The 16,116-nt window shown below is 42.6% G+C and overlaps 1 protein-coding gene across 1 annotated transcript; it reads left to right on the top strand.

The window, feature by feature from the left end:
* Positions 1–2,335: 2,335 nt before the first annotated feature.
* On the top strand, positions 2,336–6,628 carry gpr157 (G protein-coupled receptor 157). The gene is made up of 4 exons (XM_080854373.1): positions 2,336–2,834; positions 3,222–3,435; positions 5,172–5,366; positions 5,577–6,628. Exons 1-4 carry the CDS (start codon positions 2,458–2,460, stop codon positions 5,778–5,780), a joined length of 990 nt encoding a protein of 329 aa, XP_080710499.1. The 5' UTR covers positions 2,336–2,457; the 3' UTR covers positions 5,781–6,628.
* The last annotated feature ends 9,488 nt before the right edge of the window (positions 6,629–16,116 follow it).

The following is a 16,116-nucleotide window of genomic DNA, read 5'->3' as shown; positions in this document are numbered from 1 at the left end:
CGAACTGAATGAGTGAGAATAAAGCCAGGACAGGGTATAATATTTGAGCCCGCCCTGGAGGTGAAGAGCAGTGATGTCAAGTGAGAATGCCGGAGTCTTACAGAGGGACTCAGAGAGACGGAGAGACACATTGATCCACCACCCCCATCTCTATCTCTCTTTTCAGAGGAATGATGCATTTACTGCAGTGCACAGCAAGATGGAGCACTGCAGGTCTTTTTTTTCTTTTGCCATGCCACTGCATTGCTGCAAGAGGGAAAAAAAGAGAGGGGGATGGTTTCTTTCCTTGGTGCATCAGCAAAATGGGAGCAGCAAAATCCTGGGCTGGCAGATGGGATTGGAGGCGTGATGGGACTCTGGTTTTTAAGGGTGGCATCCTCGGCTAGACTCTCTTTCTCAAATGAATGCGTTGTTCCTCTCAAGGCAGCCGGACCTTGTTTGCTGAAGGTGCTTTGTAGAGGCTAGCTTTTTCAGCACTAGACACACATACACACACACACACACACACACACACACACACACACACACACACACACACACACACACACACACACACACACACACACACACACACACACACACAGACAGCTGTACTGGTGATCGTTGAGAATGTCCTTCCTCTTCCCTCTGCCAGAGCCAACAGTGAGCTCAAGTATCACATTGACGCCAAAAACAGCCCTCCAAAAATGGCCTAAATAATGATTAATGCCATTTCTCTTCATAATCTGTTAGAGAAATGTAAGCAGTTCATTGTTATGTAAATGACTCTGAAGGTGAATGTAAATTTTAGTTACTACAATATTTTCAAAAATACTCCCTGATTTCTTATTATGGTTCAGTGATATTTAGAAACTGATTTAACTGAACCATTTCATCCATTAAAAAAACCGTTTGTCTGACCCATTCTTCTGACCCAAGAATCTTCTGACCCATTAAAAGAGCCTCTGCATAGTCTTGTGTGATCATGCTGAGTTAGAAAATCAATATTATAATAAATAATAATAATAATTAATTTTATTTTTAAAGCACTTTTCATTCAAAGGAATCTCAGAGTGCCTATAATAATATTGTATGCAGTTCCTTTGCCTAACCCACATTGTACATTATTATAATTTTAAAGCGGCTACAAGATGTATTAACTATGTGTCTGAACAACAATTTCAACATAATTTCTCTATTGGGCAGTCAACCATTGAAGGATCTTAGCTTAAGATATCAAGATATTAATATTGCAGTGTCCAGAGAGAATTCTGTTGCTGTTAAACATTGTGCCATCTGATGGCAAATAGATGTAAGTGCACTTTTCTGCCAAAGTGAAGGGATTGTTGTTTGTGTGGTCAGCTGACATATTGCTGTTAGTTGTTCCCCAAACTCATCTAAAAACAAGAGGTGAAGCGTGCCTTCTCTGTGAACGGTCCCAGCCTTCCCCTCAATGTTAGGAATTCTGCTCAGACATTTTTAAATACAAGAAAAAAACACCATTTTACTCCTGAGTTAACCCCGGACTTAGAAAATGTAAGTTGTTTATGTTGTTTTGTTTTGCATGTGTAGAATTTAATGTGCATGTGTATGTACCCATCTTCCTGTTTATCCATGTTATTCTATTGGGCCTTCTTGTACAGCACTTTTGTCAGTCTTGGCTGTTAAATGTCCTCTGTAAATAAAATTGGACTTGACTTTACCAAGAGGGCAAAAGTTGCAAAATAAAAATAAAAACATTTAAAATTGCTCTCTCCTAAACAGGGTCAAAAAGCCATTATATTTAGATTACTGTAAGATAATTTAGAGAGTAGGCTAAATACATTTAGCAACCTGAGCTATGGCTTGGAAATCAGAAATATGAACAGTATTTCCTGTTTCCTTTTATATAGGTTATCCGTGAATGGGTAAGTAGGCCTACTTCAATTAAACGACACTCTCGGGCGCATGTCAGGTATTACTATGTTTCATAAAGAACTTATGAGCTCAAAGGGTAAAAACCGGAGGTGTTGAGTCTATATGTTGTTTGAGATAAGGTCAAGTCATGATAGTTACATGAGCTACTGGAATAACATTGGCTCGTGGGGTCTGCTTCATGGCGAAAACGGGAGGGGTTAAACGTTCAAGGGGAGGTCTTTACGCTCTTCCTTGTCCACTAACGATCGAATCATTTTTGCATTCATATTTGACATGTTGTGTTCTTACTTTGTTTTGGAAGCAGTTGGAATGTGCTTCAAGTGGCTTTCGTTTTACTACCTCCATGGCTGACACTTCAGCGCCCCTTGAGCCTAAAGCCCGTCTGGTTTGTTTGTCCTCCCGCTTTGGATTTCGAGAAAGGAAAGTGTTATGGAAATATTTTGGCAAAATGATGTTGCTACTACCAGAAACTTTATAGCATACGCAACCGATTGCCTTAGAAAACACAGCTTTGTTTTTACCTGAAATAGATGATTTTGAGATCATATTAAAAAGGGAATTATGGCAGAAGGAAATCGAACCGAAGTGTTTGTTTACGAGCAGGTTGTTATTTTGATATCCTGTGCCCTCTCTTTCTTGGGATCTCTGTTGATTATTTTAACGTACATTATTTGGGCAGATTTGAGAACTACTCCAAGAAAACTGCTGGTGTTTATGTCCGTCGCTGACCTATTGTCTGCCATCTCGTACTCTTTCGGAGTTTGGAAGATTTTTGACGAAGACTCCTTGGATTGTATCGTGCAAGGAGCAATCTCTACATTTGCCAATACAAGTTCCTTTTTCTGGACAGTTGCCATCGCGATTTACCTCTACATTTTCATCGTGAGGTCCAGTCAGAGAGGGGCCGATAGTCTGGTGCTGTATTTTCATTTGGTCAGGTAGGGATATTGTGCTCTGCCTATTGTTTTCAGAAATAGCTCGTTAGGGATTGCATAACCTAGACGTGCTGCCTCAGACACATGAGCTTGTTTTTCTCCAGAGCGCTGATCAATGCACTTCTTAAAAATATACATCCTTAGTCTAGAATGGTTCCTACTTCAGCGGGAAAACGGCTGTATTCGTATATCTGAAGTTTAACTTGCATCTAAACATGTCATATCCCCCGTTACATAATATAGCCTTTGAACATTCTAAATGCTTGAAATATAACTTAGCCTACCAATTTCATCGGACATATAGCCCCTTATAAGCAAACCAATTTGCAGTTTGTTACCATATTATCTAAACTGAGCAATGTCCTCTCTTCTTTTCCTTTTGTGGTTCAGCTGGGGAGTGCCTTTGGGTATCACCGTGGCAGCCCTCTGCCTAAACAAGATTGGCTACGATGCCTCGGAGGTGTCTGTGGGCTGGTGCTGGGTCAGCATCAAAGCAGAGGACCATGTGCTGTGGATGCTTCTGACGGGCAAGATCTGGGAGTTGCTGGCTTACGTCATGCTACCGGTGCTCTACCTCCTGATCAAGCATCACATCCACCGAGCTGTGAGTATGGGTGGACTGAAGCACGGGCTATCTGTATTAGGCATTAGATTCAGTAAATAAAGGGTTCTTTATAGGCTCATTAAAACGAGCGTCTGACAGATTCTGCAAAGCCGTTCCACATATTTTATGAAAAAAGTTTTCAGAAGCATTGAAAGGGTTTGTCGACATTGAAATACATGATCAAACTAAACAACACTAATATATAAAGTACCTTCAAACTGGGATATGTACTTGTGGGGCCTTAATTGTGTTCTCTTTGGCACAAGAGCATAAAATATGGTGAGAGATAGAAATGGAAAATCAGTTTTTTTACACAGAAGACTATATGGGTAATTGATGTCAAAGCAATGGATGTTAGGCAGAAATTCCCAACTGACCATCTTGGATTTACTTCATACTTTTTGAAAACAATGTAATTTAACCCTAGTTAACTAGTGTGCAACATTTTCTTAGTTTCTACTTAGTTTCTGAGAGATAGAGGCTTTAAGGTCCCTCTCCTGTCAATGATTCAACATCTAAAAAACATCTCTGCTGGATGTAGCTCTACACCTTTGCCTCATTTAGTAGTCGTGGATGTACGAATATCCAAATGAGCCCTGCCTGTATCTACCTGCCTTTGGCTTGACTATTTATCTAACGTCGGATAAACTTTGGTCCCGCTCACCAGCTCTGACTAAGCTGGATTTAGTTGATAAACATATAGATGTGCTTTTAGGGAGAAACGTTTTGAAACCCCTCCCTTCCTGACAGGCAAGTTAACAGGATTGATTCCTTAGGTTTGTGACACACTGCACTTCCAAGGTGGAAATACTCAGTCGTGGCGTTGACTGCTTATTTGGCCTATTCGATGTTGTGCATCATATAAAAATCAACATATGGACATGTCATGAGAGTTTAAAAACTTGACTTTCTATTTTTTGCTGCAGAAAATGAGTGTTGCTAAAAGTTCCATAAGTCATTACTTTTGAACTATTCATGTTAGAATCTTAACATTTTCACTATTGTTTTACACTATTAATATCTTTAGCTCCTAGAATAGAAGCTACGGTTGCAAGAGTGTGTTTTAATTAGTAAATAAATTAGTTTAAAAAAAAAATTAAGTTGGTGCCTTGATCCAAACTGTATTTTTAGCAACCCTTGTCTTCTTCGTATCTCAGATATTAAAGAAGATACAGGCTTAAAAGTCTGCAGACTAGTTGTTGGGTACGATAACATTAGTAACATAAAGTATGAAGCAAATCCAAGATTGTCAGTCTGAAGGCTTCTGTTGCTTTCAGATGAAGAGACCCGCATGTGTACCACATGATATGTGATCACATTTTTTTTACAGCATTCATCAGCATGGTCCAAATCAAGTGGTCTAAATCACTACATTGTGAATAAGATGGTGCTGTTCTGGACACTTGCATTATTAAAGATCAGATATGGAAGGATGTATTTACTATAATCAAATTACCCGTTGAGACAACTGAAAACATTCTATAAAGGAAAAGAGTCCTGTAGCAGCAGCATCAGCAAACACATGTTTTTGAGATCATTCTCAACCCATAGCTCTGGATTTTTGTAGATGTGTTTACTTCATATGTCTGTGCAGGGCTGAATCCTCTTGGTAGGGCAGAATGAGTCATACAGATTTTAAATAGTTTGAGTAAAGGAGCTTGAGAAGCAGCTAAATGAGATTGCAAATGTGCTAAAACCACACCACAGGTGGTTTCATTTATTTTTCCACTTCCCAGCATGCAGCTCTCTCAGAATATCGGCCCATCCTGGCCAGCAGCCCCATGTCCAACTCGGTGACATCCATGGCGGATCGCAAGCTGACCCTCATCCCCATCATCTTCATCTTCCTGCGCATCTGGAGCACCGTGCGCTTCATTCTCATGCTGGTCGACTCCCCGGCACGGCAGAATCCCGTCCTGGTCACCTTACATGTGAGTGTTTATCTATGTTAAGCTACCACACACTCACCCGGCTCATTCAGCTCGTTCATAAGCCACAAAGCATCCTCTGTACTCCTCTGCGTGTGTTAACTCAGTCTTATCACACTGTAATTCACTTTCGGAGGACTCTTTATTGAATTCTCTCTCTTTCTCCCCCCCTCCTCTTCACTCCTCCACACCTCCACTTGTTTTTTCTTTCAGGGCGTCGGAAACACTTTCCAGGGAGCTGCCAACTGCATCATGTTTGTGCTGTGCACCCAGCCTGTGAGAGTCCGACTAGCCAACTTCCTCTGCTGCAGAGGCCAGGCCAGGGCGCGAGGCCCAGAGCCCCAGCGCAGTGACGGCCCCGACACTCCCTCACACGCAGAGGACAACGGCACCCAACGGTGGTTGGACAAGGACTGAGACAGACACCAGGGAATGGGGTGTATTGACTTGGTAGCTCTCTGGAACAATAAAAAGAATAGAGAGCGAGAGGGAGGGAGAGAGAAAGAGAGAGAGAGATGAACTAAATAAACAGGGAGACCGAGGGAGAGGGAAGGGTGGAATCGACTCTCATCCGTAAGCCCCCATACCCAACTCCCTCTGCTCCCCACATTCATCTCGGCAAGTGCCTTTAAGGATTAATGGATAGACTGCACTCACACAAAGGTCGGGACACAAATGCACTTTACGTTATGAGGGTAGTGGAGCACTTTTGTATGGCTCTGTTTTGATATAACAAACAAACAAGGTGTCTCTATCTCTGGGTCTTTTTAACTTGACACGTATCCCGTGATATATTAACACTGGGTTTTCCTGTACTGTTTCAGCCTTAAATGGAGGCCTCTTCCTCTTTCCTTAGCTCGAGCAGGGCGGATAGGGAGTATGTTTTTCTGTGACCAATGTGGTTCTAGTACTGTGCACAGTCGGCATACAAGATGATAATCTTGTAGGGTTTGACTGTATTCTATGCAAACAATGTGTAAATGAAACAGATTTGAGTTTTTATTTGCTGCCCTGAGAACACAAATCAGTCATTATGTGATGTATCATACTAAATATGGTCTGTAGAAAAGTGTGGCCATATTATTTATGAATGCCTCGAGGGTCTTAGTAGTCGTTTACATAAATACCATCATGTGGTTTATGTCATGTGTTTTCTTTTTGTGTTTATGTCATGTGTTTTCTACATTTCTATTCATACACAGTGTCTAATTTAGATACAACTTCCACTAATCTTTGCTCAGTTGTGGCTGCATCCTTGTTTGACTGGTGAGAGCAGTGGAAAAATTAGCCTTTGTCAGATGTTCTGTACTATGTTCTGATTGCAGTTGTGTGTATACACACACACACACACACACACACACACATACTGTACATACATGTGTACACCGGCGTAATAGAATATGACTTCAAATAAAGCAGTCTGTTATTCCATACATGTAAAAATGGCGTTATCTAGTTTGGTTTAAGATTAAGCTATAAATCCCCTGTGGCTATACTTGACCAACCTTGTCTTAACTCAGCCTGAGAGCATTGCAGTGTCTTGGATGAGTGTGCAACACTATGGCAAACAGACCCGCTCGGGAGTGGAGGATGAGGCTGGAGCACTGAACAGGGATAGTAATTACTGTAAAGCACCAAGTAATCTCCCCCCAAGTATTAGAGCTCAGTGTGTAGAGAACGCCTGCTTTGGAATGCACCCCAGCGCTGGATAGCCTTCTATGCATACAGAGCAGGACCTGAAGTGTCTCTACTGCGCTCTATCTCTCTTTTGCTCTCTCTATCGTCTATCTTTAACATATTTGAGCTCCTACAGTTTCAAGCCTCGGGCCATAATGTCACCCTCAGTTCTAACTAACAGAAACTTCAAGAACAGAAGGAAGACACAAAAGGGAAGTGGCTAACAGAAGGCAGGTTTTCTGTCTGATAGGGGCAGATGTAGGTTGGTGGTGAAGGAATCGTGAACAGATAAATAAGGCGCCTCGAGCCATTTGACCCAAAGTGGCATTTCTGCACATATCCTAGGGAGTAGTCATTTGTCAACCAGTCCTTGTGACTTGAAATACCAGCCCACTGTGTCACAAGACTGAGACTGAGGCTATTCTAATAGGAATAGTGTTAAAAATAGTTGACGGGTTGTGTTGTAAGATGCCTGTACAAGGAAGGCTTTGTCGAAAGACTTACAAATAAACGGCTGATGTGTATTTTTAAAGTATTTTCCCTACGACGCAGCACATGCAGATATACATTCTTTGCATTTGGTACTTAAACTAGATAGGATTATATTCTCTGGTGCAGTCTTCCTAACCAGACCGCACTATATCTGTTTGTGTATTTCTGCTCACCCTAATGGGAATTCTATTCAGTTCTGGAACTTGCCTTCCCTGCTTTGATAATGAAATATTCAGTTCCCCCCTCTTTCTCCATCTATATCTTGGTCCCCGAACAAATTTGCCTTGCATAAGCGCCCAGATCCTCAACTCTGCACTGTCTACGCCCAAACACTGAAAGTTGGAACAGTTCAGTTCTCAATGGACTCCGATTCTCTCACCCTGTACTCTTTTGCATCGCAGCATCAACTAAAAAGAGAAGCTTGAAAACAAAGTTGTTTTTTGGAAAAGGTGTTCAAAGTTAAGAGGTCAGTCAAATTGTGATACGATGAAAGTATCATACAATCATGACTAAATGTGACAGTGGAGTACTAAAGGTTCTGGCCTGGAAGAGTGAGCATGGTTGGCTCTGCAGAAGGAATGGAGTGGAGTGTAGTGGAGACATTACATAGTTAAATTAGTGAAGGAGTTGTAAATGTTGATGAACATTGAAAAACGGTGTAACGAAAATCATGTGAGGATAAATGCTATTTTAATGAGCTTAGACATGGAAAATTGTTGTAGTGTAGTTATAAAAATTGTGGCAAGAATATGTGAATGAAAGGGAACCAAGGAAGTAGGAGGAGCTGGGAACCTCAAGATTATACACATTGAGGGTATAAAGTATGGAAGACTATCCGCTGCTCTCTGTATAAGCAAAAGTTGCACTGGCAAAAACACAAAAGCCTGTCATGATAGAGAACTGTTAATAATGCTAATCATCATCATTATCAATCAGGCTGGCTTTTGAAAGCTCTCCTAATGATTCACTTGGTAGCAGTGAGTAGTGCTGATGGCTTGGATGAACCTACCCACCCTGACACCTTCCTGCCTGCCCCCCCCCCCCCCCCCCCCCCCCCCCCCTCATCAGGCTTCTGTATGTTTGAAAACTCCCCCTCTCCTCCACCTCTGGTTCAGGTCCCATGGCTTGCAACTGTTGGCCACGGACCTCATGGATGCTCTGATCTGTGGTCCAGGGAGAGGGAGCTGCCTCCAGAACTCAGTGTGCCGACTGAAGCCAGGAGCCACTAGCTGACCAGCATTCCACAGTGGGCCAGGGTCACAGTGACGTCACCACACACTTACCTGCAGGAAGGCTCCTCTTAAGGTAGTCCCACGCGTTTCTACTGCAGAGGATGTAAAATTGACCTCTATCCCATATACTGTAGCAAGGGCACACTACAAATTAATCATAAACAGCATGAAAGCGGGAATCAGTTTGTTAACAACACAAGGGCCGGGTTAATCCTCCTTGAGTGTATGGAGATGCTGAGGTCCGCTTGTGGTCTAATGCGTGCAGTGGTGGTCACACTTTCCTAATGCTTCAAATTCCCTATCATTAACCTGAAACTATTGTTAATAATAAGGCAGCCGTGCCCTGGTGTTTGGCCCCGGACCTAGATATGCTGAGAAGGGGGAGTAGTGCGGGACACCCAGGCGCAATCAATAAGATTAATGAGCAGTTAGAGAGGAAGAATGGCGATGCGAGGCCCTGCAGTGCTGCACTGCAGGAGGGCGAACCGACGCTGGCTGAATAGAGACCCCTGCTGACCGGTCGGTGCTGAGACTGCTGCACTTGGCCAGGCCAGCTCCAACAGGGAGGAGGAGGAGGAGGAGGAGGAGGAGGAGGAGGAGGAGGAGGTGTGGTGAGCAGTAGGTTGGTTCATCAATCTGCAGATTTCGCTCTGTGAAAAGGCACTCAAGCCTGCGTTTGTTCTTAGGTAAGTGTGTGTGTGTGTGTGTGTGTGTGTGTGTGTGTGTGTGTGTGTGTGTGTGTGTGTGTGTGTGTGTGTGTGTGTGTGTGTGGAAAGATAAACAAGTTGAAAGTAGCTCCGTTGTCAGGAATGGTGAACGTGCGAAGAAGCCATTATCTCATTTTCTCACCCACACACTAGGTGCTCAGCACAAGAATTCAGCATGCAGCTCCCAACTTCAGAGAACTTCGCCCTCAATGCATGTTCATCACGTAGCTACTGTCACTTACGATACCTTAAGTCTAAGAATTTCAGCTTCATTGACCAGATTTTGTTTAAAACTACCTTTACTTGAAAGGGCAGAGTGTATTTATTTATTTATTTATTTATTTATTTATTTATTTATTTATTTATTTATTTATTTATTTATTTATTTATTTATTTATTTATTTATGTATTTACTGTAAGTAACTGATCTAGCTGTAACTCTGTAATTGATATGTACACTGTCCGACAGCCACTGTGGAAAACCCTTGCACCATCCGCAGTCACACCGGCAATGTAAGCGGAAGGTAAAGTGGCGGGATGGGTGGAAGCAACTGGAGCCAGCTTGTGTTGATGGAGTGTAAAACAAGGACACCTTAAGGACGCCAGAGACCAACAGACCCTCCACAATGTCCCTCCTCTAAGAGTTAAAACATTGCCCAGGGGCCGTATTCACAAAGCCTTTTATCTTACCACTAGGAGTGCTCCTAACTCGCGCTAAAACCTTTTACGTAGGAGTAATTTCTTAAAAGTGATTCACAACGGCTCTGAGACCTACTCATACTAAGGATAATACCAACTCCTAAGCTTAAGATAAAAACTCCGTTGCTATGGATGACGTCCATTCTCATGCACGAGTTTAGAAGCGGTGCGTACGGTGATTGGTTGCTGACAGGCGCTCTCATTCAAAACTCAGTCCTAACATCCCCCTAACGATCCCACTAAATCAACAGAAAATAAGAGAATAACCTAGGCTTCAAATGAAGCCATATTAAATAGTTATGGATAGTGCACTTAGCAGAATGCACACGCATGATGACAAGTTTGTGCATCCAACGTGAATGACGCTTTGTACGTTAGAGAAAGAGAAATTGCCGAAAAAAACACGGAAATTGCATGAAATCAAGGAAGTAATAATTAAAGCTCCCTGCAAACTATTAGGTAATCGGCATATTTCCAGCCCTTAAACACTTCAAATATCAGTTCATACGGCTCTTTAAGTCCTCCTGTCATAATGGACGAAACGAGGGCGAGACGTAAGAGAAAGTCGAACTGGTCCCAGGACCAACTGTCCATGTTGGCCCAGAGTGTGCTGGAGAGGAAGGGAGTTATAAAAGCTAAATGTGACCACAAAAAAGAAGCGTGAGGCATGGGAGGACATATGTGTTAACATAAATGCTTCATTCCCTGCCGTGTGTCGCTCTGTCGATGACTGCGAGAAGCGGTGGTATGCGCTCCAGTCACAATGTAGGATGGAGATTGCGGAGTGGACTTTAAAAGAGCCGTCGCGGCTACAGGTATTGTGTCACCAAAATAGGCCTCATGCGTATACTTGCATGTTGTAGTTCAACTGTGCTCCCGGTTGTGGATTGAGGAAGGGTGTCAAAAGCCATGTCTTGCATGGTTGCCACTGTCACCCAACAAGTGGCATCCAGCAGGTACATGGTGCCGCTCAAAAAGCTGGCGCAGACCGCGCTCTCCATTAAAATGCGCGAATCGTGAGTAGATCCAGGCCACTTCGCAACAATATCCATGATTGTGAAATTTGGATCAAACACTATCTGTGTATTAATTCAATGTACCTTTTTGCGGTTTACAAAGACGTCCTCATCTCTGGATGGAGCAATTATTTTAATGTGTGTTCCATCGATGGCACCCACGACACCGGGCATTCCTGCAAACGCCGTGAAATTGACCTTGATCCTTTGAAGTAGGCGATTGTCCATAGGGAACCGAATAAACTGTTGTACAATGTGTGGTCTACAGAGTGCGGTGATTGTTTGATGAATGAATAGGCTTACTGATGATTGCGATATTCTGAAGTCGTCTGCGTTGCAAAGTTGCATTTTCGCCGTAGCCAAAAATCTTAATGTTATCAAACATTTAACTTCCGGACTGATTGGGTTGTTTCGGATAGTTGGAGACGTGATTGCATCCCGCACTAATTCTAGTAAAATGTTGATGCCTTCATGGTTTAAACGATATCTTCTCAACAATTCAGAGTCGTTCATTGTCTCCAACACGTTACGTCTGGCTTCAGCCATTTTAAGACTTTTTGTGAATAGGTCTTAGTGACTTAGGAGTCCTCATGAGGAGTTTTAAGCTGTCCTAGACTTAGGTGCTACTTTTAGGGATAAAATATTTTGTGAATTGCTCTTAGTAAAAAAAAATAGGAGTCCTAAATTTAAGACTGACACGCCCATTATTTTTAGGAGTTTCTCCTAAATTCGCCACTTATGAGCTACTTTTAGCCCTAAGATTCTTTGTGAATACGGCCCCAGGGGCCGTATTCACAAAGCCTTTTATCTTACCACTAGGAGTGCTCCTAACTCGCGCTAAAACCTTTTACGTAGGAGTAATTTCTTAAAAGTGATTCACAACGGCTCTGAGACCTACTCATACTAAGGATAATACCAACTCCTAAGCTTAAGATAAAAACTCCGTTGCTATGGATGACGTCGCTTCTCATGCACGAGTTTAGAAGAGGTGAGGACGGTGATTGGTTGTTGACAGGCTCTCTCATTAAAAACTCATTCGTGACGTCTCTCTAACAATCCCACTATATCGACTGAAAATAAGAGAATAACCTAGGCTTCAAATTAAGTCATATTAAATAGTTATGGACAGTGCAGTTAGCAGAATGCACACGCATGATGACAAGTTTGTGCATCCAACGGGAATGACACTTTGCACGTTAAGAGAAATATAAAGCGATCAATATAAAATATGGCAATTGCATGTAATCAAGGCAGTAATAATTAAAGCACCCAGCAAACTGTAAGGCTATTATATTTCCAGCCCTTGACCACTTCAAATATCAGCACATGCGGCCCTTTAAGCCCTCCAATCTTTTAATTGATCAAAGCGAAACGAACGTGAACGTATAGCCTCAGCGACAGCCTACTGGTCCCAGGACCAATAGACACTGTCACCCCAGCGGCATCCAGCTGGTAAGTTCTCAAAAACCTGCTGCAGACCGCTCTGCGTTGAAATGCACAAGTCATATACATCCAACTGTTGGATGATGTGGGGTCTACAGTGCGTTGATAGTTTGATGAATTAAACGGCTGAATGATGATCCCCAGTGTCGTCATTTGCGTTTTCCGCGAAGCCAAATAGCCTATCTTTATGTTTCCAAACATTTCACTTCGGGACACATCGTTGTTTAAAGGCGTCATTGCATCCCGCGCTAATTCTACGACAATATTAATACCTGCACGGTTTAAGCAATGTCTTTTATCAATTCCAAGTCGGCTGCAGCCATCTTACGATTTTTTGTGAATAGGTCTTAGTGACTTAGGAGTCCTCATGAGGAGTTTTAAGCTGTCCTAGACTTAGGTGCTACTTTTAGGGATAAAATATTTTGTGAATTGCTCATAGTAAAAAAAAATAGGAGTCCTACATTTAAGACTGACACGCCCATTATTTTTAGGAGTTTCTCCTAAATTCGCCACTTATGAGCTACTTTTAGCCCTAAGATTCTTTGTGAATACGGCCCCAGGTTTGCATGTTGGCAAGAGGTGGAAGACACTAAAGTGGCGTTTTATCGAATCAGGGCCATTAAAGGTCTCGCTCCTCTCCACAGTCTGTTTTTGGGCAACCTGCCCATTTAATTCATTAACTTCTGAGTGAGTGAGGTTAGAGCACACCATTGACAAAATCCACATAAATATAAAACCTGTATTCAAAACATTCAAAAATGTTTCTGCAATGATGGCACTTGAATACAAAGCCACAATGCACCAAACCCTGAAGGTTAAATTGTGTCGTCATGCAGTCGTCAGAGCAAGTGCTTAAAAAAACAATAGTTCATAACCAACAAACATGAAAATATCTGCATGAAGTATGCACAATACAATGCGATCTGGAAAAGTAATAGTCAAAATAAAAATGCATTAATTACAATTATGACCTCATTTTATAAAGAAAATATGAAACTCCTGTATTTCATCATGGACATTTCTATTAATCAGCCCCTTCAAACTTCATCTAAATTTTTTTAAATGTACCCTGAGAACAGAAAGTCAGACATGAAAAAAAAAACACAATAGGCTTGCAAAGGTCACCTTATTTGTAAAATACTGAGAAACACAATTCCAACGAAAGGCAATGTTTCTTCTTTAGTAACTGACATTGATTAATTGTTCAATTACAGCAGCTGCCCTCTTCACATCACAGTTTCTTTAAACGCTTATATAATGAGGCGGCAGGTCAATTGATTCCCCCTGTGGAAAGGAGTCGGGTAAGCACCACCATCCAGTGCGGCCACAGGAAGTACAGGAGGGGCCACTGACGAGGTTCTTCATAAAAGACTGGTGAAGTCTCTGGGCGGTTCATGTATGAGATGTCTTCATCAGAGCCCAGTTGGAGCCCCGCGGGACAGCGTCACACAGCACAGGCTGATGAAGATCACAGTGAAACTCATAGACAACTGGCAGGCTTATTTATCCAGTTATTAACATGTAAACCAAGACAATCCTCGTATAGGCTTCACTGTGAGGAAAACTAGCTCTGTGTCTCATGGAAGCAATACATAGGAATAGCACAGCTGTGAGTAGAGACTAGAGGATAAACAAGCTTATTTGCCATACACATAGCTTACATACCAAACAATGAAAAACACAGGCTTGTGGAAGCTGTAGAGGGATGGTGAAAGTCGTATTGAGGGAGTGAGTCATGCTCCAGTGAACACGAGCCATGTAACCCTTGGGGCCCGGTCACACCAACTGCAGAGTCACGCAGGCACCTGACATCCTGTCACATGGAAACTGGATGTAGCATCCTTGTGAGTCAGCCCAGACGTCAGGCGCAGCTCAAAACCACAGCCCTGCCCAGAACAAGTGAAATGGGCCTGTTTATGTCCCTCTGCTGTTCTGATTTATGCACTGCAAGCTACAGGAAGGGCAGAATGCAGTCACTAAATATCTCACATGACTGAACATGCTCCATAGTCTTCAGTGTAGGGAACAGAGTGTGCCTGCAGGGGGAGCCATCACCCCATACAATGTGTCATCACAAATGGCTGCTGTAGTCATGGTTTTCCAGTCATTAAATCACTTGGACCACCCAACCAGGACCACAATTACTTCAGGGAACACAAGTAGGGCTTTTATCTGTGGAGTTACTGTGTTTTGGAGATCCTTTAATTCTGTGTAATTACTAAAATGATGTCTTGATGTCTGCGGTAGGAAGCATTCTAACACATTTTTTCTTTCATCTACCTGAAAAGAATGGCACAGGATTTATCTTAATGCGCACTGTTGAAATAACAGAAACATTATTCCACAATGTGCAACATTTGAGAGAGCCATTTTGGTGAACTTGTCTGCTTTGATAATTCCTTTGTCTTTTGAACCAGATGAAGCTTGGAAGGGGTCAATCAGTGGGAGGTTGGGATTGCTTTGAACTGTAGCTCTGTCCTCATCTGGCATCCTTAAATCCCATGATCATCTGAATGTTTCTGTTCTCACTCCGTGGCGGCTGCGTTATGATATAACTTGATTACAGTGAAGTAAGTATAGAAAGGAAGCCGTGCTCGCTGGCAGACAGGCTCTCTCTCTATGCGGGTTATTTCAGTCCCAGAACCAGACTGGCAGCGCTGTCACTTCACGAGATTCAATTACGTGCAGGATGGGGTGTATTAGAGTGTGCTGCCATGGCTCAAGGCGAAATCCAGGCCCTCATCCAGAGCAGAGGACCTCAAAGGGGCTTGAGTCTCGACAGGCAGACCTGTCCACGGATGCAGTCGTCTGGGAGGTGATCTCCACTCTCTCTTATCCACCTCGCCACCCAACCCCCACCCCCCGGGCTCTAAAGGATTGCCTCCGCAGTAGGATCAAGTGCACAAGCCCAGCAAGACAGCCAGTCAGTCAAACAGGCTTTAGAGCCTTGAGTGTTGGAGCGAAGGGCGCAGGAAGAGGGATGTACTGTACCTAAAGCGTGTGTTTTTGGTTAAGGGCTTGTTTGTCAGTTCCACAGCACGAGATGATGCCTCCAACATGCCTGTAACATGTGCTGCAAACTGCTGCGGTTGCAAAACAGCTTGAGGGGAGAATGTGGCAAATCAGATCCCTCTTGAAAATGCTGCTCTCAGGTCCCTCAGCAGATAGTGCTGAAATTGTGTGTTTTTCTAATGATCTCAGTTAAAGGGGAAAAAAACTTCATCTCTGTTCCCCAAATAAAAGATACATATATACGTAAATTATCCGATTGTTATAACAGTACATGAAACGCCCTGTATTGTTATTCCTAGGCTTATTATACTTTGGTGCGTAGGTTACTTATGCTATGTATTTTTCATTTTTCTGAACTTAATACTGTTCTTTTTAAGATGTTAAAGAAAAACTAATGCAATTTCTCCCATTGACATATATTGGGCCATCATAATAGGTTCATTAAACTGGCTTGCACCTGTGCTTCACTGACACC

The sequence above is a fragment of the Sprattus sprattus genome, assembly GCF_963457725.1.
Source record: "Sprattus sprattus genome assembly, chromosome: 16".
NCBI classification, from domain to species: domain Eukaryota; kingdom Metazoa; phylum Chordata; class Actinopteri; order Clupeiformes; family Clupeidae; genus Sprattus; species Sprattus sprattus.
Note: the sequence above shows the minus strand (reverse complement) of the source record. Positions and strands in the feature narration are given on the sequence as shown.